The sequence below is a fragment of the Gavia stellata genome, chromosome 17 (genome assembly GCF_030936135.1).
Source record: "Gavia stellata isolate bGavSte3 chromosome 17, bGavSte3.hap2, whole genome shotgun sequence".
In the NCBI taxonomy this organism is placed as follows: Eukaryota; Metazoa; Chordata; class Aves; order Gaviiformes; family Gaviidae; genus Gavia; species Gavia stellata.
Genome location: NC_082610.1, coordinates 18,752,299 through 18,774,781, shown reverse-complemented (window position 1 = coordinate 18,774,781; position 22,483 = coordinate 18,752,299). Strand labels below are relative to the sequence as shown.

At 43.6% G+C, this 22,483-nt stretch overlaps 1 protein-coding gene across 3 annotated transcripts in view; it reads right to left on the bottom strand.

The window, feature by feature from the left end:
• Nucleotides 1-6,140: 6,140 nt before the first annotated feature.
• Nucleotides 6,141-22,483, bottom strand: part of MOB2 (MOB kinase activator 2) — a 118,461-nt gene continuing 102,118 nt past the window's right edge. For all 3 annotated transcript variants that reach the window (XM_059825785.1, XM_059825786.1, XM_059825784.1), the window contains exons 2-5: nucleotides 17,027-17,187; nucleotides 15,724-15,817; nucleotides 9,015-9,139; nucleotides 6,141-7,435 (exon numbers count right to left, since the gene is read on the bottom strand). In XM_059825785.1, coding sequence (XP_059681768.1) covers nucleotides 7,125-7,435; nucleotides 9,015-9,139; nucleotides 15,724-15,817; nucleotides 17,027-17,187 — 691 coding nt within the window. In that variant the 3' untranslated portion in view covers nucleotides 6,141-7,124. The remainder of the gene's footprint in view (nucleotides 7,436-9,014; nucleotides 9,140-15,723; nucleotides 15,818-17,026; nucleotides 17,188-22,483) is intronic.

The following is a 22,483-nucleotide window of genomic DNA, read 5'->3' as shown; positions in this document are numbered from 1 at the left end:
TCTTTCCTGCAGCGTGTCGTAAGTGTGGCTTTTGACCTTCAGCCTGTCACGGCGTGCAAGGGGGAGTTTGTGGCTGGGAGCACGGGATGCAAACATGCCCTGTATCTCCGCGCTGCACATCCACTGCGGAATTGCTTGCAATTGCAAGGGGCTAGGCTTTGCGATTCGGGTGATGCTATGCCGTCTTCTGGTGCCTCGGTGCCGAGCTTTGTGTGAGCTTGAACTGACCTGGCTTAAGCCCTGAACTCAAGTAGTGGCTTTGTAGTGGAGAATCTCACGTGGAAGGAGCCTTACCTGTCCAGCTGGGAGTTGTGTGTCTGCTTGCTTTTGCTCTATAGATTTCATCTGATTCTTTCCAAGTGTCTTGGCTTCAAACTGCGATTTCTGTTGGGCAGCAGGACGCCGACAAATGTTGGTTTGCAGTGCCCGACCACCTTCCTGCTGTCTGCTTCCTCATGTCATCCTTCCGGCAGTGAAAAAGGGACTTCTGCACAAACCGTGTTGGGTCCAGAGGGGCAAAGTCAGGGAAGCAGTGGTTCTTTGCCATTCTGCAGACCGTGAGTGTCACTGGTATAGCAATGAATGAATTTCCAGTGATGAATAATATAGAGGTCTTGATGCACATCTCGTTTTAGGATTTGCTAGGAACTACCTGTCCGCGCCGCAGTCCTTTTCACGTGCCGGGACTGTGCTGCTCTCAGCACAGCATCTGTTCTGTAGATACCATTTAAGCAAGTTTAAAACAGTTTTTCAACTGGTAAGATTATTCAAAAAGACATTATTATTTGTGCTCTCTTGAAAATGTTCTTAAAGTAGCTCGAGTTTTCACAGTTCTGCTGCAGTGGGTACAGCTGGTCTTTAAGCACAGTTTGTCCTCTGCTTCTCATAGTCACTCCTGCTGAGACAGGTTTTATAGCTGCAAGGATTCAAATTAACCTTCCTGAATTGTTGAGTGTCAGTAAACCTGGCTGAAAAGGACACAGAGTTCTTTCTGTTACAGTTTTTCTATAGATTTCATGTAACTGTAAAAATCGTGGATTGTTCAGTGTCAGTTTCCAGTTCTGTTCTAGATTATCCTCTTTAAGTGGAGCCAAGCACAGGGTTCTCCTTATTCGGAAGAGTAAATTCTTTTAATAGGCAGATGGAAGTATTCTGGCTGTCTGCAATACCAGCGTCCCCAAATTTGTTACAGAAGACTTTAAAAACCAATGTATTTCCACCTTGCAAAGTAAAGTTATCCCTTACGTTTAGTCATCCAAAAGCAGACGTGCTGTCTGCCTCTCTGCACGCTGTCGTAACGGAGACAGGAAAGACTCTAGCATTAGCTTGCAATAAAACTAAGCAAAAACCCAGGTTGGCCAAGACAGAGAATTGGGGTGAATTTCTGTGTTAATAGCTGTTTCATTGCCTACCAAACTTTATATGAGAGAGTTAGCTCTTCTACCCGAACTACTCCATCGGCTTTGATGCTTAGGAACAGAAAGAATATTCCTTGAGGTGATTTTGGGAATGAATCTTATGGAAGTCAAGTTTTTGTGTTTGATACTTGGTCAAATGCAAATCAGAGGGGGAGAAAATCATTTAGGAAATCTCATCTGCTTGGAAATAGAACTTTCAAGTGTAAGCCTTTCCTAAAGGAATTCATTCAGTCCATGCAGAAGGAAGCAGAACGGAACTTTGTAACCACGGTGTGGCCTCATGGGGTCTAACGAGTACGCGGTGCCGCAGAGCTGTGCAGCCTTTCTTCTCTTTATCAGACTGAGCATTCACCTTCAACTCCTTGCACACCTGCATTAAAGCCCTTCTGGGGGAGCCCCGCACTGTTTCCTTGGGTCGGTGTGGTAGTTAAATGAGTGACTGGTGCCAAGGACCAGTTTGTTTTTCTTTTTTCGGTTTCCTTTTGCGGTCCTGGAGGGCAGTACTTGCTTCGGGGCAAGCGTCTTCTAAGCCTTACTGATGGCAGGTGAAGCGGTGGCTTCACAGAAGCCGAAGTCCCTTCTGAGACGGCATTTGACCTTTCTGTATCTGAGCTGATGTTGCAGGGAGTCGCTTTCCACTGAGCGGAAAGGCCGTCTAGCCCAGGCTCTTCGTGCCCTTCCTTTTGAATTATCCCAGAGGCCATTAAAAGAGGAGGAGTTTTATGTAAGGGACCCTGCACCGCTTGGTGAGAGAACGTTAACTATCTGCCCTGGTGTATGGGAAAGCGTCAGAGTATTTTAATGCCTCTTTTTTAGGTATAACAAAAAGAATTAGCAGATGACAACACATAGAGAAGTGAGGCTAGTCCTTTTGTTTTCCCTTTGGCTAGACAAAGCTCTCTGAATGTTCTCTCATCTGAGTGCTCGGCCACAACAATGTCTGTTTTCTCCGAGTCACGTGCTAACCCAGCTCTGAAAAGTCTTATTGTTCATGTCAGCTGTCACAACCAGAACAGTTCTTCTGTCCATGAAAAGAATGGAGACCCCATTAGCACACTGGAGGTTTTGCTAGCTGTTTGGTGGTTTTCTCACTTTATACCCTCAGTTCCATTGGGAATATTGGGATTTGCCTGTCCTGCATAGAGCTGTATCATGTAAAGATAGCAGAGCTGTCTTTAAATCCTTCAGGTGCTGAGCTGGCACTAGTATTGCCGCAGCAGCATGGATAACTTACTTAGCCACACTGAACGCTGTGCTGTAACTACTGCCGCACCCCGGGCATTAGATTTAAACTGTCTGGTGTTGCCATTTGTGCCACAGACACAAACATGGGTTTCGTTTGTTTCGTAGGTTTGAACAGAATAAAACAACAACCTATTCCTCTGTCCTCCGTTTAGATAATGGAAGAGTATTTCTGGATTCGAGTCTTTCCGTTAACAGCTGAAACGGTGAGCTAAGGATTGGCTGGGATGAGTTACATGGCAGATGTGAGTAAGGGCTTGTTTGATGCAGTGTGGCTTTGTGTGAGATCAGCATACTTAGGAAGCGCTCATAAAGTTGGCTTGTTCTTTTATGGGATAGCTTGTTTCTGTGACAGTCTTTTAGTCTTCTGCTAACGTGCAGGAGGTAACTGGTACCGGACAGCATCCACCTTGAGCCCCTGAACACTTCCAGGAGCACCTTGGCATGCGCACGTTTGGCCAGAACCGGGGGTACCTTGAGCCGGAACACGTCTTTCCCCCTCCTCAGATCTGCGTGTCAGAAAAGTGTTCCATAAGAAGCAAGGTCGATTTTTCTTAAAATTCTTGGTTAGAAAGTTGTTATTCATACATAAAATGAGTGTGTATGCTCTATGGGATCTCAGACCTGGTAACTTTCTGCAGTTCTTGGGCAAGAAAGAAGGAGGGTGTAGCTCTGATTTTGCTGGGCTGAGGTAGAAGATGCCTGACTCAATTTACAGCTTGCCCCTTCAGGCCCTTTCTTAGGGTTGGGGTGAAGCTGGTCCTGTGATCTCTACACAGCTTCGTTGCCTTGAGGTCAAAGCTAAAGTTGGGCGTTTGTGCGAAAGACTTGGTGGCACTGTTCCTGTGCCCCGCTCCCGCAAATGGCCGGATGTAGCCTGTGTCACGGACACAAGCTGCTGCCCTTGGTGCTTTCTTGCCTGCTGCTGGTATTTATTCCAGATAGCATGTATGAAGCAATTGTTTTCCTCCTGTTTTTATTTACAGGCGCTTATGCTTGAATTTCTTAAGGACACTGCAGCCTCAAAGACTTACAATGACAAAAAACGGGTGGGGAAAAAAAAGTTTCAGCTTGCTATAACATTTCACCCCATTGCTATAAATTTATGCAACCTCAGCTCTTCAGCACACTACTCGTGTGTCCAGAGCACCAAACGTCAGGAACACAATCCTACAAAACATGCATATGACTAGTGTTGGTTTTAAGGGAAAGACTTTAGCCCTGCGACGGCTTGTGCTCATTGCCGGGGTTTTAGGCGCGAAGGTTGGGTAGGGAATCTGCAAGGGCAGATGTAAAGCTGGGAGTTCGGCAAGGCAAGGCCTGCAAAAGGCATGTGTGCCGGGTGCATGTAGATAGTTCAAAAGGTGTCTTCTAGAAGCGTTGGGTTATTTTTCTGGGGTGTTTTGTGGTTTTTATTTAGCAACTCTTAAACAATGGTATGGTACATAATGATCTTTAGGGCAAGGGGGTGGGGGTGAATGTAGCATAATTACGGTGTCTCTGCTGTTGTGACAGCGCTTTAAACAACTTCTTTTACTTACTTACTTAGAAAACCCATTTAAAGCAGCCAGATGCCAATTACTTCCTCAGTGTTAGAAGACCTAAGCCTGTCTTTTAGATACAGGGGGATTCAGGCTCAGTGCTTATAGTGTGGATAGTCAACAAGCATCAGCCAAGCGGAGTTTGTAGACTCAGTGACACTGCTGTATCTAGTGTTACGATGGCATAATTCAGTAACCTCTGAAATATGCTTGGACACCTTGAGGCTGAGCTTTACGGTAACATTTACTCCTGACAAGAAGAACATTAGTGTTGGCACTATTTCAGCATTTTCCTTATTCCCACTGCTAAATCCAACAAGATGAATGGCTGCACTAAAATACGATTCGTTATTTGTGTTCTTGTTAACTGCTTGTAAAATATAAAAAGATTACCCTGCTAGAGGAAGCGTCTATGCTTTCAGGACTATCAAATGGCTGCAGAGTAAACTCGGGACAGCTGCCATGAACAACAGCCTCTTCTTAGAGGGAATGGGGTACTTTTACTTACTTAGAGGGCATGTGGCTGAGGGAGCTGGGGTTGTTCAGTCTGGAGAAGAGGAGGCTGAGGGGAGACCTCATCGCGCTCTACAACTGCCTGAAAGGGGGTTGTGGTGAGGTGGGTGTTGGTCTCTTCTCCCAAGTGACGAGTGATAGGACAAGAGGAAACGGCCTCAAGTTGTGCCAGGGGAGGTTTAGGCTGGATATTAGGAAAAACTTCTTCACTGAAAGGGTTGTCAGACACTGGAACAGGCTGCCCAGGGAGGTGGTGGAGTCCCCATCCCTGGAGGTTTTTAAAAGACATGTGGATGAGGTGCTCAGGGACATGGTTTAGTGGTGGACTTGGCAGGGTTAGGTTTATGGTTGGACTCTATCTTTTAAGGGTCTTTTCCAACCTAAATGATTCTATGATTCTGTGACTTCCCTGTTCTCCTGGTAGCTGAACTAATGGTTTGCTGCTTTGCATCAACGCATGGGTTGCCAGACTTCCTATGAGGTTCTGTCAGTTCTCCTAGGGGAAGCTAAGTTATAGTCACACTTGCATGTAATGTGGGTATCACTGCCTTGTGTTCTGAACTTGAGTGTTGTAGCTAAAAGTCAGTCTTTCCCTAGGAGTTTCTCTTTCTCACTTGCACATGTTTCTTCATCTGTTTTTGCCCTTGCACAGTTCGCCACAAGCTTTTTTGTGCTTGTGCTTTTTCTTTTCCCTCTATTTGCCTCCTTTCTTGCTTATGCCTCTTTTTTTTCCCCCCACTTGCCTGTGCTTTTCCTTCTTTTTTTTTCTTTGCACTTGCTCTCCTTTTCCTCTCTCTACTGACTGATGCTACAGTTACAGACCTCATTCAGGAAAACCTTCTAGGATTCATGCCAGGTCAGTTATTAATGATGTATATACCTCAGGATAATGACCCAAACCAGTAACAAACAATTCTCAGAGGCTGTTACAGATTTGACAGAAGCACAGTTGCAAGCAAAATTTGGCCTTTTTCCCAACTGGAAATGCTGACTGCAGGAATTCAGTGGAAATGTGAAGGAAAGAGTAATATCACTGTCCAGATACAATATTGATACAACACTGTATCCACAGATACCGTGATACAATATTGGCTGCAAAATATCCAGGAGCCCACTGCGTTTGCAGAATTCAAGTACGTACAAACAGGGAACTTGCTCCTTTCCACGTGCTGCTTATCTTCAGAGTGCTCATCTTCAGGTTAGCTGGGGAGGAGGTTCTTAGCACTACCCAAAAGAGCAAGGAATTGATTATAAATGTAAGATGACAGGCTGGAAGCCAAACAATAATTTATAAAGCTGGTTGACAGCAGGGCCAACAGCATTCAGTGGTGAAAGGGAAGCTGTATGGGGGGGGGGTGTGGAATTCCACTGACTTTTGACGCTGCAAACACAAAAACAAAGCTTTGGGCTGATAGATTTTTTTTTTTATTATTATAGAACAGATGAACTAAAATAAGCCAACAATATAATTTTATGCCAACAGCCATCTTTCTAGCACAGGCGGTGACTGACTCGGCGTACCCTTCTCCCCCCTCCCCGGGCCTCTGTTCAATGGGAAGCAAATGGTGGTGGCTCTTGCATGTGGGTTTTGGACTCCAGTGATCTTACTCTTTTTATTTGTAGAGGTGTGCCTGGGAAAAGAGGAGGCAGGGGAGCAGAGAAAAGAGTATATATGTTGTAGGAGCAATAAGCAGAAAGGCTTGTGGATCCTCTTGCATGTTGACATGTTGTGACCGGGTAGACGGGACAACTGAAGACTCATGCCCGCTTTCAACACATAGCAAACCCCTAGTTGCTACTCTAGTCAAGCCAGGAGTTTCTTCCCATTCCAAGCTAGCAAAGGGCAAGATGCACTCAACGGGGGAGTTTCTGGCAGGGTAAGGGGCAGTCTATGTAAAAATCAAACCAAAAAAGCACCCCCACCCCCCCCAAACAAACCTGCATTTTAAGCCACTTCAAAGTAAAAGTCACTTCTTATATTATAATAGATATTTTTTAAATGGCAGGACCACCATCCTAGAAAGACAAAGGGCTTGCACTCAAGACCAAAGAAAGAAAAACAAAAAACCAACCAACCAACAAAAAAAAAAAAACAACCGAAAAAACGAAGAGTGGCCCCACGCTCAAGCTTGGCTCTTCTCTAAAAACAGCACTCATCATCCCTCTGAATAGGTGAAAGGAGGAGTGGACAGCAAATAAAATAAAATCGGTGCAACTTCTGGCCGGGTGGCGCATGAAACCAAAGCTCCGTACAGTCCCGTTCGACTACACGTCCTGTGGTGGCAGCGTAATTGCTTTCAGCTTTCATTTCAGCTGTATATGTCTGTATGTATATCTGAACATATACATACGCATACACACAGAATATATAATATTGTTTTTAATGTTAGTTTTGATGCTGCGGGAGGGCTCATCTCTCTTTCACGTGGTTCTGTGCTCCTGCGCTGTTGCTGCTCCCATTGCCGCTCCCATTACTGCTGCTGCCGCTGCTGCTGCAGAGGACCTCTGTGAGGTCATCCATGATGGTGGTCTCTTTAGGGTCCACGAGGTTGAACTCCCTGATGAATAGGATAAAGTGTGTGTAGAGCGTGTTTAAGTGTCCGTGCAGCTCCAGTGCCAAAGTCTCCTTAAAGTGTGAGGAGTAGATATGGGCCAGCACATGGAACAGGTACTTGCAGATCTTCTTCACTAGGGACTCAAACGAGTTTGGGAATTCCTTGCCTGAAAGGAAGACAGAGAAACACCGTGACAGCTCCAGCTGCTCGCCTTCAGCAGTATTTGTTTGGGCTGAGCTGTGGGTAAGAGCAACTAGCCCACCTTACACAGCAGACAACTTGTGGACCCTCTATCATCCTCTTGTTCTTTTTAGAGGAATTCAGGGAAAGAATCTAAGGAGGTTTTAAGCATTTTCATTTCAAGTTAAGTTTTTAAACCCTAAGGGTTCAAAAATCAGGAAGCAAGTGTAATCATTCTTTAAACCCACACCATTTTTTGTTACTGACTGTAAAAATAATAAGAGGTTCTTCTGGGTCCTTATCTACTTTGTCCAGGAGTAGCAGAGTTTTCCCCTGGAAGTACCTGACGCTTGGGAGACCAATTCACAGATCCTGAAATGGAAGCTAAGGTACACAGGCCTTGGTAGTGTGCAGCAGTTTGACTGTATATAACGACTTCCCTCATTTCATTGTTGAAATTCTATCAAATAGGAAAAGAAATGGAAGGAAATAGTGGGTGCCTTCTGTCGGGTGCAGCTGAAATGGTGCTTGCTGCAGCAGTCCTGTGCCTGCCTAGTAAAAGACAATTGTTGGACAACTCAATTGGTAACGCTGAAAGTGAAACTGAGGCAAGCAAAAAAGCAACACCCGCCATCCTGTGCATGATGCACAATATCTTGCTGGCTAAAGTGCACCTCAGCCACACGGACAAATGACTTGCACGGGAAAGGCCCTCCTTGCCCTTGAAAAAGCATATTTTAAAAAAAAAAAAAACAACTGCATGCAGCTGGCTCACTAGACACTGCACCTCTCTTTCCAGATCAGAATGCTTGTAAGCAAAGGCTACTAGTTTAACGCTTGCTATGCTGTAATGTCCTAGTACCCCAATTATCTGATGAAGGGGCTCGAGAAGCCAGCTGCTTTTAGTCATGATTAAGCCCACCTACCATAACTTCAGGTCTCTCTTTTTTTGCCCTTAACGAAGGGGATCGCATGTAGCAATCCTGTTAGGACACAAATTTGAGTTAAAGTTACTTTCCTATTGCTTTTCAATTCTTAAAAAAATCACAGTTTTTTTAATCTTTGGAAGGGAAGGGAGAGACTGCAAACAATCTGTGAGCCAAGGCCTGGTTGGGCAAGGAAGAGAAGCCCCATTCCTGGCAATCCAATTTATTTCCCCCTTAATGCATCAGGGCTCTAAAGGGAAGAGTAGAACAGCAGCAAGGTTAGATTTCACTAGCAGCAGGCTGTATTGAACGCATACATGCTGACAGTTTTCAAATTTTTCTCCTCTCTGAATACAGGCTAGAACATCTCAAAATGCTTGAAGAAAAAGATGTACCGATGATGAAATGTAAGCCAAGGGGACAGGATTGTGAGCCTTTCACCCCAGTCCACATGCCAACTGTGCAAGTCTTTCTTACTGCAAGAATGAATCAAACTTAAGATCTCCCTTAAAAAAAATAAATCAATCAAACAAGTGAGAAAGCTGACTGGTATTAATACATATGCTGAATGCCAACTTTCACCTTACTTATGGCATCTGCAAAGAGCCACGGGAAGCACCTGTCCAAAAGCAGACATACCGTATTTTGTTGGAAAGACGTCCTCATCTGTCACTAGTTTCTGCACTGAACTCATGACGAAGTCAACGTACTGAGGAGCGGTGCACTTGATCTTCTTTCCCCGCTCATCATACCAGTAGTACTGTCTGTGGAGAGAATTGACAGTGTCACCGCATTATACCTTGGCTCCGCAGCTCAGCTCCTCTAAGAGGTTAGTGGCTAAATAATATCAAACAGATGCAATGTTACCAGGATACATCATAGCTGCTACAGAAGAGATTCACCTCGGGGTATCTTTCTACATCAAAAACCTTGACTTTCTGTTAGCCAGTTTTGTTTCTCCCTATCAATTTAGTAGCCCTACCAAGCACAGAAAGCCTGCTGACAGGTCCCCACGGAGAGGAGCTCTCCTGAGGCAGTGAGAAGTCCCCATCCATGACAGACTGAGGGTTTACTTACAGCCTGTAGAACCGTACAGGGAAGCATTATATCACTATTTTTAATGGGCAACAACATTGCACGGTAATAAATGGGTGATCTTCTGATGCTTAACATCACAAAGCAGGAATCACTCTTGTAGTGTAGTATTACTGAACAGACAGGAGGTGGCTCCAAAACACCAGCTTGCTCAAGCTGGTGCTGCATAGCCCTGGCAGCATTTCTAAGCACTGCAAATCCTCTTCCAGAATCCCATCTGGGGAAAGTTTTTCAGGACCCTTCTGTACATCCTCACCAGCGTGCCTTAGAATTCTGCTCCTGTGGTTACAGGCTCCCCAAAACATCTGAATTTACATGTGACACCGCCACCGGTGAATAATCCAGTTGGATCTTAAGGAACAGGAGGCATTAGCATATTGCCTGGCTCTTCAAAAGCAACCCTAATTCAGTCAGTTAGCCATAATCATCTTGATTAACTGCAGCCGTCCCTCACCTGACAGAGAATCTGAAGGCTACAAAAGCACTGAAGGTTTGTTCCTTTTTCTGTCTTTAAGTCATGGTTAATTAAAGCACCTCTAACTGTTACCAGGCGCAGCTATCCATTGCATTAGGTACAGACAGAGAGAAATGTTTTACCGATAAGGAATTTGGCAAAACACATTTTAATTTTTTTTTTTTTTTTTTTTTTTTTGCCTATACCACATTAGAGGTGTCTTGAGTTCCAGTTCCTGAACTCTTCCTTCAAACAGTCTAAGTTCCAGGCGCAGTCCTATATCATGATAGGACCGATAAGAAATCCACTGCACTGGTCTTCCCAGAAGACAGCTTGGGTGGGCTTTGCTGACTGCCTTTGGAAGCAAGGGTGGAAGCGGTCTGAGCACCGGAACTTGGCTGGGAAGACACCTCACCCACCACGTGAGCCCACAAAGCCGGGTAGTGGTTTTTGCCCATCTGTCAGCTCCAACTCTGCTGCTGTTGGCTAATGATCTGTTACCTGACATTGCTCACACCAGTCACCAAACAAGCCTCATTGTAGCCCTAGACAAAATACCACTTCAGTGTGACATTTAGCCACCTTTGGACACCTTTTTTTTTTTTTTTTTTTCTCTTTTTGGGCATGGAAGATAAAGATTAGAGATTAAATGTTTTTTCTATACCTAACAGGACTAGACTGCATTGAACTGGAAGGACCTATCCATGCCACTTGGAAAGTGAAGGTTTATGTATACTGACCAGCAGAACAGTCCTGAAGCAACTAAAGAAAAATGTTAAGTAGCAAATGAAAAGTTTTAATTGACAATGTGTTCTCATTGCCCTGAAAGATTCTTCAGGGACCTGAGAGCGGTGAGGCAAAGAAAGACACTAACACCACTGTTCATGCCCCAAGCCATATGAAAACAAAAGGAAGCTGCAGAAGTAAGTAGAGTAGTTTAGACTTGAGGAAAAGGGCAACTGCAAACTAGTTCTGCAGACACCTCAGGTTTAGAATTTTTCTTTCAGCTCATTTTCAGCATGTGGTGCTTGGTCACTCTGTCTGTTGTTTACTAGGGAGAGCAGGATTGACTGCAAAAGGGCAGGTGAGCAAGTGGATGAAAACAGCAGGAGTTAAAAGCTCTTTGTAGAGCTATGTCAGGCATCAAAAGTAGCATTTGGGTCCTTAGGCATAGACTGTGTTCTTCACCCCTTACTTCCTTTATACAATCCACATATAAGGAATTATACAATGTAGTGCACAAACACAAGCCACCTCATTTGTCTAATCCTGCAGTAAGCTGGAACGAGACAGTTCTAGGCAACTCGGACTTATTTTGGGAATTAAGACAATGCTTGTTGCCAAGAGCAGAAGCAGACTGGACTGTCTGTACCTCAGCGGTTTTCTCATGCTGCAGAAATCCTGAACTGCAAGACAGAAAGCATAGTTTAGAGTTGCCCTTAAGCGCAAAATGAATCTGATTTACTGCATTTTAGTTAAAAGAAGCAGTTTGGCAACTGTACAAGTTCACTTACATGAATAAATCTGCTGTAACATCCCACTGCATAGCCTTTTTGCCTTTCCTTGAAAATTAGGCTAATTATGCAAAATAGGAATTTAAAAGAAGAATCATCAGGAGTAAGGGGATAACTATAAGGATTGTCTTGTGGATTAGAATCATCTCTCTTCCTCATGTTACAGGTGCTGTGAACAGAGTCTTCATGGGCCTTGGAGGAAGAGAGGAGCCCCTGACATGCCACGAACATCTCTCACCTGGTACGCAGCTCCCACCGTGCTGCAGTTACCTCCGTTAGCAGGCTCGGAAGCGGGCTGGGGCCACCGAAGGGCTCGGTTGGGCACCGAACCCGAACTGCATTCCACCCCTGGCACTGTGACAGTACGGTCCCGTATTAGGCAATGGACGGGAAGCAGAAAGGACAAGATGACGACACTTAAAGGCACTTTTCAAAAAGTGCTCACGATACAGATTTTGATTATTTTATTTCCTATGTAAAATTCTGGCAGATTTCAACTTCCCCAGTATGGAGAGCATGAGGAATTTGCTGCTCCATTCTAGATCCCAGGGAGAAATGACTATGGGTTTAACAGAGAAAAGCCTATGATGCAAATAATAAAGCATAACACATATTAAGATGCAGCAGTGTGACTTCATATATATGTACGTATTTTATCCCTTTTCCCCTAAACCATTCTGGATTTGTGCTGATGACATAGAAGCCGAGGCAGAGCAGAAGTTACATCAGTACATGTAAGGAAAGCTGCTGGAAGGAGGGAAAGGCAAATGCTGTGGACATTATGTGGTCTGGAAAGGAAGGAGAGAGAGTCCTGCTAGAAATACCAAAAGATGGGTTATGAAGAAAGCAGGATAGCAAATTCTGTCAAATGCAAGGGCAGTAATGCAGAGCTTGTCAGCAACTCGGAATAGCTTTGATGGTTTGACAGGGGCAAAGCAACGTTCAGATGGGCAAAAAGAGAGGAAGGAGCCACCATGTAGAAGCATGCAGCTCGGGGAACTTAAATACAAGCAACTGTAAAACATCCAAGTTTGAGTTAAGATTTCTAAAAGGACATACCCTCCATATGCAGAGACACTAAGGGCAAGGTACACAGGAGAAAGGAGATTGTAAGATTAGAAAAAATGAGTGATAAGGAATTATCCATTAAGGGATTTCACTGGACCAAAATGAGACCTTCCACTCTTATCTGTGGGCTGCCTGAAGTTTGCGTCCATCCTTGATTTCTGCCTCAGGAGTTTTGTAATCTCAGCCTCGCAAACAGCACGTTACATATGCTCTTAGTCACTCCACTCACTTCAGCACTTGTGAGATGTTTTGCCCAAAGGTCAGCTAGGAAACCAGTTTACAGTCCATGGTGCTTTAAAGCTAGTTTGTGTAATAATAAGCTATAAAGCATACTAAATCTAAATAGTAAATACTGTGTTAAAAATATCGTACCTGCTTTACAGCAACTGATAAACATATTAATGAGCACAATTAAGTAATTGCTAAAGTTACATTCCTGCCACCCTCATTAAATTTTGAAGATAACTGCCCATTCTGGTATTTGTCTTGGCATTATCCCACCTTGCCAGCAAACGCTTCCATCTGTTCTACAAGGAGACGTAAGTTTTGGTCAGATGTCTCTTAGTAACCCTAAGCAGCAGTTCTCTCCCTCACTGTGTGCAGATGGCTGTGCTATCTCGTGTATCTGACAGAGGGCTGAAAGCTGCATCTGTCTGCAGTTTGTCAGTTGGCTGGAGCTTCTCTGAGATGTTAAAACCTTACCTCAAATATTTAACTGCAACTGGTGCTTATTCTGCCAGCAAATCCTCTAAACTTGGGATTGAGTATTTGCAGCGCATTTGAATGCAAAGTAACTTGACAAGCAACCTGTTCTCAATAGTTACTTCAACACCTCAACCACAAATACAAAAAGCCTTCCTTGGGTATGACCAGAATGGTGTGGCCCAAAGCATGCCTTAGAGAACTGAGCAGACTGCAGACCTTCACACTGAGTTACTTCAGAAATCAGCACTGAAAAAAATGGCAAATTGCACCCCTATTGCAAGGTACTGTAATTCTGTGGCGGTCTAATACAGGGAGATGCTATTTTATTCCAGAGTACCTGAACAAAGAGATCACGGCCACAGAAGGTCAAACCTGGAGTGCCCATCAGGTTAAACAGCAACTGACTCTCATGTTTAGGTGATGCTCTTTATATACAGGTCAGAGGCACAATAAATCGTATCAACTGGTGTTTCCCCAATGCAATAAGCATGTCCTTACCTTACTTCGTTAGGGTAAGATCTTAAAAAAACAAAACAAAAAAAAAACCAACACACCCCAACAGAAGGAGGGCGGGGAAGTGACATATGACTTTGTCATACTCATAACTGGGTATGAACAAATAAGCATCTTTGAGGCAGTTCTCCATCTTCCATTTAGGCATATCTCTTCCAAAAGGGAAGAGCTAGGAAAGGCAGAACATAAAGATAAGGATTATCCAAAATTGTCATTAGAGATACTTGGAGAACACAATTATGAACAGGGCCTTCAAAGCTGAACTGTATTAGGTGTGCAGCTAGGTGAGCTCACCTCTGTGGTTTTTTCACAGACCCGCACACTTGATAGAAAAATGAAATATGCAGCCTACGGTTTGCAAACATGAATCAGTCATCTGCCCCCAAGTACAGGAAGATACTTAAGTTGTTATGATTTAGCTCAACACAAACCGTTTCAAGTGCTTCACCCAAGTGTAGACATGCTTCCTGTTATTCCCAAATAGCGCAATTTTTCAGTTTCCCAAAACAAAGGCTAGGAACATTCTGCTATCGGTCCTCACCACTAAAAATACAGACTACAGCTGGAGCCGCCTACAGGCACTTCCTTTCTTTATTCTGCAGCATAAATTGCTTACAGAGAGCTCTTGTTTAGGGCAGAATGGAGCAACACGTCCGTGGGTTCCCTACCACCACCTCCTCTTAGCCACTGTTTCCCCTCAGCCCAGTGGATAAACGGTTAAACGCACTCCTTTGGACAGTCAGTACTACATCAGGAACTAGAACACGAGAAAGCTTGGGAGCAAGAGTCAACAAAGTACTCATCTTACTGATCCCCATTTCTCATTTAGAGACATGCTGTCTCCTTTTGATAAAATCTGGGTCCAGCAGAGATTTATTACTTGCTGTTCTAGCCTGCTTTCAAAGTCCCTAGCATGGCCTTTAATTCTCTAACTGACAGTTATCTTTCCAACTTCCACATGCAAAAATATCCTACACACACTTTGCATTCTTCAGAGTGCTCTCAAAGAAAGCCCCTCATACTAATTTCAAGTGTACAAGATAGCCCGGTGCATTAAACAAGGATTCCTTTCTAAGCACTACGTAATTATTGTCAGAGATAAAATATATCGCCCTGGTTCTGTTGCATACATTCCCTGGGATGTTTGTTTGATGTACTGTAACATTAACTGCTCAGTCTTCTGTTTTAAAATCCATCTCAACTAAATTAATCCCAGGAAATGCAAGAGGAGGGAAGAAAAGGACTATCAACACATGTGCTGGAGAAAAAAAAAACCCACAACACAACAGGCTTATTCATACTCGACTGGATCTCATATTCCATCATGTTGGACTGTGCTAATCAAGAGCAGGAGTTTATGGTAACTTTTTTCTTATATTCACCATGTACAGTAAAACTACAAAGCCTTCTTTCATAAGTGACAGCTAGTCAATGTTAAAAAAAGTCTCCTAAGTCCTACAGGGGGGAAGTGCCAAGCCAAAACGTTTTCCTTACTCTTTGCAAAGCTGCCACTTGTGTCCTCTGTGCCCAGGGGCTCAGGCAGAAAGCCAGTGGCTCACGTCAGGCTAGAGGTTATCTGTCAGCAGCCTGGTGCTCTGTCAGCATTCCAGCTATCAAAAGCACCCTCCGAGGTTTTCGCAATTCGTTCATCCTCCCCGGCCTTCTATGGAATCCCAGCACTGTTACCAGTAAGGACAGTTTTGCCTTGCTCTTCTTCCCTCTCCCCCCAAGCTACACACGTGGTAACTTGCCTTTCTGATCTGACCTTATAAAACCAGCTCAGAACAGCCAAAGATTCTCGTCTTTCTAGTCCTCCACCAAAACAGATTTCCACCACCCTTCCCTGCTGAGGGGAGAGAAAAGGATCTACAGCTGCCACATCCTCGCTAAGTAGAGATCTGCTGTAAAACACTTGCCCAGTGCCATCTGATACCAGTATCTCCCCCCAAGCAACTCGGAAGACTTCATGGAAACCCTGTAATTGTAAATATCGACTTACGTATTGCACACTGCCATGGTCTGACATGACTCTCCCGTACAGAATTCTGAGATTGTACTATACTGTAAGTTGATGTGATGAAAGAAAGTTGTTGCTGAAAAATAAACACAAAGGAAAGAAATTTAGAAGTAAAATACTTTCAAACACTGGTTATTCTCCAGACATTTATTTAAATAGAGCAAGCGAAGTGACCTCAGAGTCTTGAGCTTGCATACAAATTTAAACATGATTTAGCTAAATGAGCCTAATGATGAACTGCAAAACAGAGAGGTACATAGAATGAAAGCTCTTGTTTTGATTTAAGATGAAAGCACCATGATGCATCAGCTCTTATTACTCACTAAGCAGCAAGACTGGAAACTGTCTCCATCATCAGCCTCACCTTTACAGCAGAATACTCTGCTACAAGCTGAAGGCAAACAATATGCTACATTCTTTTGAAGTCAGACTTAAAATGTACAGTGGCTAGAAAGCAGCATTAGTAGTTCTCGTGACATACCGCCTTTTAAAAAAACCAGCATGAAAACACATACACTTCAACTTTTTAAAAATCTCCTGAGATAATTTAACATCTTAATATTCCTCAGGGGGCAACTCACTTTTTCTTAATAAGTCTCTATAAACTTTCCTAGCGTGCAGTTTGAAGTAGTTTCTTGCTGTTACCACATACTGTTGAAAATGTAAACAGGACTGGGTCATAGCTGCAGGTTAGGACTGGCAGATGAAGCAGCAGCACAGGAAAGTACTGTAGATCAGAACTGAGAATGCTGCAGATACAGCATTCAGTCACAGTAGTCAGTCACGTCTCTGAGTTCCGGCTTGACTACAGTTTAAATTCACAGGAATTCCACCAAAGCTTGGAAGGACCGGGGAGAAGAAATCCAACCAGAGACTTCCAAACTTCTGGCTTTACGTACAAGTCTTAACAAACTACCATTTTTACAACGCTTCTGAAAGACCAATAGCTTGAGTCAGAAACGTGCTGAACCAGCCGGTTCAGCAAATAAGTCAAAGGGGATCCGATGGGCCTCAAGAGAGCATCCAAAAATGTAACGCCCTCAGTGCCACAGTGAGGGAGTTGGAAGGAGGAAACGCATCAAGGCTTCCATGCTGCTGAGCACAGTTGGTTTGTATGTAAGACAGCTTAATTACTATTCAAGGTATAATGACATGCATTATGCAGTAAGCATAAATAGTCATTGGGTGTTTTTTAAGCACTGAAAACAGTAAAAAGAAACAGAGCGAATGAATGCCTTCTTGGGTGTGGACAGCAAGCTCAGAGCTGTACGATCACAATACTCACTGTTGCTGGCTAGCCACTCGTTGAGGTCTATTTCTCGTGGCAACATCACTAGCTCTTTAAATTCAAAGTCAGTGATTCTGGATTTTGTGTACTCTGGCTCTAGGTAAAGTTTCTTCTCTTCCGGTGCTGGCTTTTTACCATTTGGCTTTCCCTTGGACTTCCTGCAAGAGATTAAGAAGAGAGAAGAAAGGTTACCTTTACTGTTGATGAACAGCTACAGAAACCTGAAAGGAGCTGGTTTATCCAAACTCCTGTATTTGTGTTTACACTGCTCCTCCTGCCTTGCCTCCCCTTAGCTTAATTTTTTTTCATTAAAGCAAAAGATAGTTCGTTTCTTAAAAAGTGTATTTCAACTCAGTCACTTTTTTCAAGTAACACTGGAAGTTTTGAATGGCGTTAAGAAACTTGAGACTGAGCTGCTCCATCCCCATTGCCCTTTTTTCAGTTTAGGTTGCAAGTTATCGGGAGAGTGACAGTCTCTTTACGCCTGTGAACAGTCGTGACAGCAGAACGGCACTGTGCCTGAAGGAGTTACTCTAATGCGAGTATACTAACAATCTGCTGCATCATACAGTTAACTGGCACCTGCAAAACAGGCGTCTGAGGGACAGTGAAAGAGGACTGCTGCAAGAAGATAGCTCTCAGTTGGAAAAATGCTCTGGGCACACAATGTGCTGGCACTGCTCCTTCAGAGCTACAGCATTCCTCGCTACTCCAGCCCTACGTTCTCCGAGATACCAGAAGCCTTCTGGAGGCGAGCATCTGTGACTCCAGCTAGAAGCACTGAGAACTGCAGGAACACCCGATTTCTCACCTCCTGGGGTACTTGAGACAGAAAGATCAGAGTTCGTTTTGGTTTGTTTGGTTTTTTTTTTTTTAATATCCTTTAAAATCCAATGCCTTATGAAATAACCTTCCATTTGGATTTATAAAAGCAGACAAACCACATTCCATAAAATGCATATCTCTCCCAGGCATATTGTGACTTTTCCTCTCCCATTTCCAAAGTGTTTGTTGCAATCCCTGGAGTTTTCCTCCCACTCTGTTTTTAACATCCTCAAACTAGACTCTCAACCCAACCGTACTGGGCCGGGGGCTCAGTAGGGACTTCTGAGGAAGGATGGTGGGTCAGCACTTTGGTCTTTTAGGCTATATGGTCAAACAGCGGCGTATCCGTGTTTCTACAGTTAAAAAATCCACCTAACCAGCGACAGAAGATACGTTTAATGGTGAGGGACAAGTGCAATAAGGCAATACTTGCTGTGCACTATCACAGGAACACAAGGAGGAGATGCCAGGATTTTTTAATGTCAGGTTTTCTTGGTTCAAGAGGTTTTTACGGATCTACAGAACCAAGACAAGCCCGCCTTTGCAGATGACTGCATTAAGTTTGCTGTTAAAACTCATCTAGATCCCATCCAAAGGAAACTGATCTCACGTTCTGGCTCTTAGCACACTTTAAATAATCTTCCAACTGTGCCCCTGTCTGAGTTACATGCAGGCTTGATTTTTGCTGTGAGGATGGGATGCACGTCTTTCCTGGAATGGTGTTTGAAGGGTCAGTGCTTTCCCCAAAGAAAGTATGATTATTCAGACTTCTCTCTGTATGGGCTCTTTACTGATCTGTTCATTAAACCCGTCTTCAGAATGACTCACGTCTGCATGGTCAGCACTGCAGGAGGGAGAGACCGAGATTCGCCTCCCACGAGAAAGGAACACCATAACTTACTACAACTCGGTCACCAGCACTGCCACTATTTACCGTCTTGAACTTGCACTGAGTCTTGACAAACTTCTCTCCAACCAGTAAATTAAGACTAGAGGGACTTTAAGACCTCAAGAAGGCTATCATCAAGGAAAAATAAAGGAAAACTTAGTGACAGCAGCACAACATACACTTAACACCCTCACAATATATTTACAAACCACAAATGCGCAGAAAGCAGTGTAGGAGGTCTCTAGTAGGGAAAAGATGGTCTCACTTTATTTCCATATGTTAATGAGACAGGTGGATTTTGTGGTTAGAGAGAGGACGCCTGTGACAGAACATCTTTTGAAAGAATACAAATACAGTATGAGAATAAACTAAACCCAGTATATGCGAAGATGAATTTAGCACATAGCCACTCTGGCACGTTTCCTACCATCTCCTTTTTCCACAGCAGTGCATTCCCAATCAAATGAAGCCTGCAAGATTTGCCCTTATGTTTATTTAATGAAGTAACCTGGGCTAATTCTCATAGCTGCTCCACAAAGGGATGTTTTAGGACTTGCGAAGTCAGATGTTCCTCAGCACAAGGCTCAGTCAGACCAACAGCTCCTGGTTGTCAGCTAACTATTCTTGTCTTCAAACTCGTACATTTGCTAGGTCTCATCTGAACCTCACCATGTAAAAATAAGCTGCAGATAAGAAAGAAAAGTCCAGGAAAGCAAGAACTGCAGGAGGGCCTTAAAGGGATTTTAAGAAGCTATGAAAGATATACTTAATTTATGCTTGGGCCTGAGACTTCCTATTTTCTCAGAACCTGAGATGATATTCAAGGAAAATATAACAGCATCAAAAAATCTCATTCGATAGTCTGTAACCTTGACTTTATAACAGACGAAGCAACATGTTTGACCTCTTCCTTTTGGAGGAATACCATGTTAAGACTTGAAACTACCTTACCCTGACAGTCAACAGCATAAATCCAGTTCAAACTATGCACTTGGCCCTGAGCTAGTAAAAAATACCCCAGGCCACTGATTTGCTTAATTCCCAGCACAGGCTGCCTTACTCCTACGCTGCAAAACCAAGCCTGGCACGCTCCGTACAGCACCTTCATACCTGCTGGGCCTCTGACAGACAATATTAAGGTCTGTTCAGAATATACTCTTTGGGGGTTTTTTTCAGCTGTTTGGGTTTAGTGGTTTTGGGGTTTGGTTTGGGGGAACAGGATTCAGGCATTCAAAGATAAGTTGATTTTTTAAGAAAATTATAGTTCCAGTAACAATCATGCAGAAAATACCTTCAACTTCAGAGACTGGTTCAACAAACCCTATTAATCACACTTGGGGGGGTGGAAGTTATCAGAGAGAAGCAGTTTGGACAGAACAGGGTTTGTGTCTTTGCTTTACTTCAGGACACTTCAACCAAGGGCCCCAGGTTAGGGCTGTGCCACGTCAGCTAAGAACAGTCTTCTGAGAAGAGGAGGAGGAGGGGAGAAAGAGAGGAAGAGGTCAAAGACAGTCTGTCATAGAGCCAGGCTGTGGAGGGAAACCACAGAAGGAAGCCAGACAAGGCTGAGGCAAGCCTTCCATTGGATAGAAATGGATAGCGCGTACCTCATTCTCACTTCAGCATCTTCTCCCCATTTCAAGAAAAGAAACAAAAATCCAGCACTAAATAGATTTCACAAGTTTGCTACTGCAAACGACTATATTCCGTCCTTTTACAAAAACCAAACACCCTCATTTCCACACAAATGTCAATTCTCTCTTAAATTAGTACCTGCAGCCACTTTGTGTCTTTTCAACAGATTGTGCAAGTCTTTCCACCACTGCCTCGTGCTGGAACTGCAGCACTTCAAACAGAAGCTTCCTGAAGGATCCCATGCTCTGCCCCTTTCCAAAGCTTTGGCTCGGTTTACAAAAGAACCTGACTCATGGGCATCATCACTGAACCTGCAAAATGCCCACAATCACTGATACCAAAGGGTTTATTCACACCACTGAAACCTGAATGTCAAATCACCATGTGCAGCACAAACTTCTTTTTAACCTTTTGCAGCTGCTGAGAGCTAAAGGAAGACCACAGAAATTGTTTCTACCAGCAGATTTTCATGCAGTGCAGCTGGGATACTACGTGGCCCAAATATTATAAGTACAAACTAAAAAAAAAAAAAAATCCCAGTCTTAAAAACATCAAGTTTTGAACTGGACCACACATCTTCCCTCAATTAAGCAGAGCTTAGGTTATAAAGTCCAACTCACTCGTATTAATTGAGCCAAGCTCAGTCTAGGCTGTAAAACTGTGGGTTTAGTTTGGAAACTTGTCAATACTAGTCAATACTGAAGCGTTTTCTTTACAGACTTAGAAAGCTGGAGCACACAGGAGTACAGAGAAAACAAGTTTAGAAAAATGATTACGTATGATTAAGAATCAACAAATAATAGCTCCATGTTCTAGATAAACCAAAGCTCGTACATTCAAAATTACCAAATAGTGTGAAGTTTAGAAGTTAGCTTGCTTCCTTCTGCTCTCCCCTACCTCCAAGGTTGCTGTTGTTTCAAAGACTTGTAAGGAAACACCATCTAATTAGAACCAACTCCAAATGTGCAAAGCGAAGCATCCATTATTTCCTTTGTTGTGAGCTGTTCGCATTCAAGACGCCTTCCTCAATTTTTCATTTTATGTTTAAAGTACGCAAATACGAAAAACTGTGCGGAGCCATTCCTGAGATGTCCCAGAACACCCTTCTAAGCGAAGTCTACAGCGGTGAGCATAAAGCAGGACATTCAGCAGCAGCTCGTTCAGCCTGCTTTCAACGAAAGGAAAAGTGACAAGAACAGTAGAGTTTTACTGTTCTCTTCAGGAAACACCAAAATCCATGACCTGTAGATGATTACCTACTGGAAAATGTAACTAAATGTCATACAAGACCACAAAAAGGGCAGTACCTTTCAAAACACTGCTGCAGGCACCCTAAAGCAAACCAAAGTCCTGATTCATGCTTACCTGTGTCTTTCTTGAAAAATAAGAGAATTCTGCTAAATGTGTCTTAACACGTCCATGTCAGATCAACCGTATCTCCAAAGCAGCTGGAGGAATAGCTGTTACGCAGCAGTTTGGCGAAGGTCTGTCAAGAGGTTAGACCAAAACCTGTCTATCAATGCTTAACTACTAATTAAGGAAAGAAACATCTTCAGGGAATCCAAGGAGACGGCATTCAGCAGTTTTTATTGACAGGCAAACCGGAGTACAAACTAATTCTTCAGATAACTCCCAAGATAGGTTTGTGTTTGTTTGGGTTTAGGCACTCAATTGAGTATGATGCCGCAGGCCAAGTCACAGCCACGAATAAGTTTCAGAGAGGGGAAAAGTGATGGGAGATGGCAGAAGAGAGGGCACTCATCTAAAGTTTTAGAAGAAGATTCAGCAAACTGGCTCCAGCCAAAGACAGTACATTGACTAATGCTTCTAGCAGGGCTTCCACACTCAGCCTTGTGTTCAGCTGCGAAAACACAGCAGCTGGAAGTTTGCCTGGGTTTCACTGGAGAAAGAGATGTCTGAGACACTCCACCAAGTGACAGGCCCACTGGGCTGTGCGGATTTTTTCCACTGGTCTAACTGCTTTGTTAAGCTCGAGTAAAACTGCCGCTTTCCCAGCTTGTTTTCTTATCCCATCTCCGTTAATAAAGATACTCCTCTAATCTCGCTCTCTCATTTCCTTCTTGATCAGATGCCCAGTAGTTTCT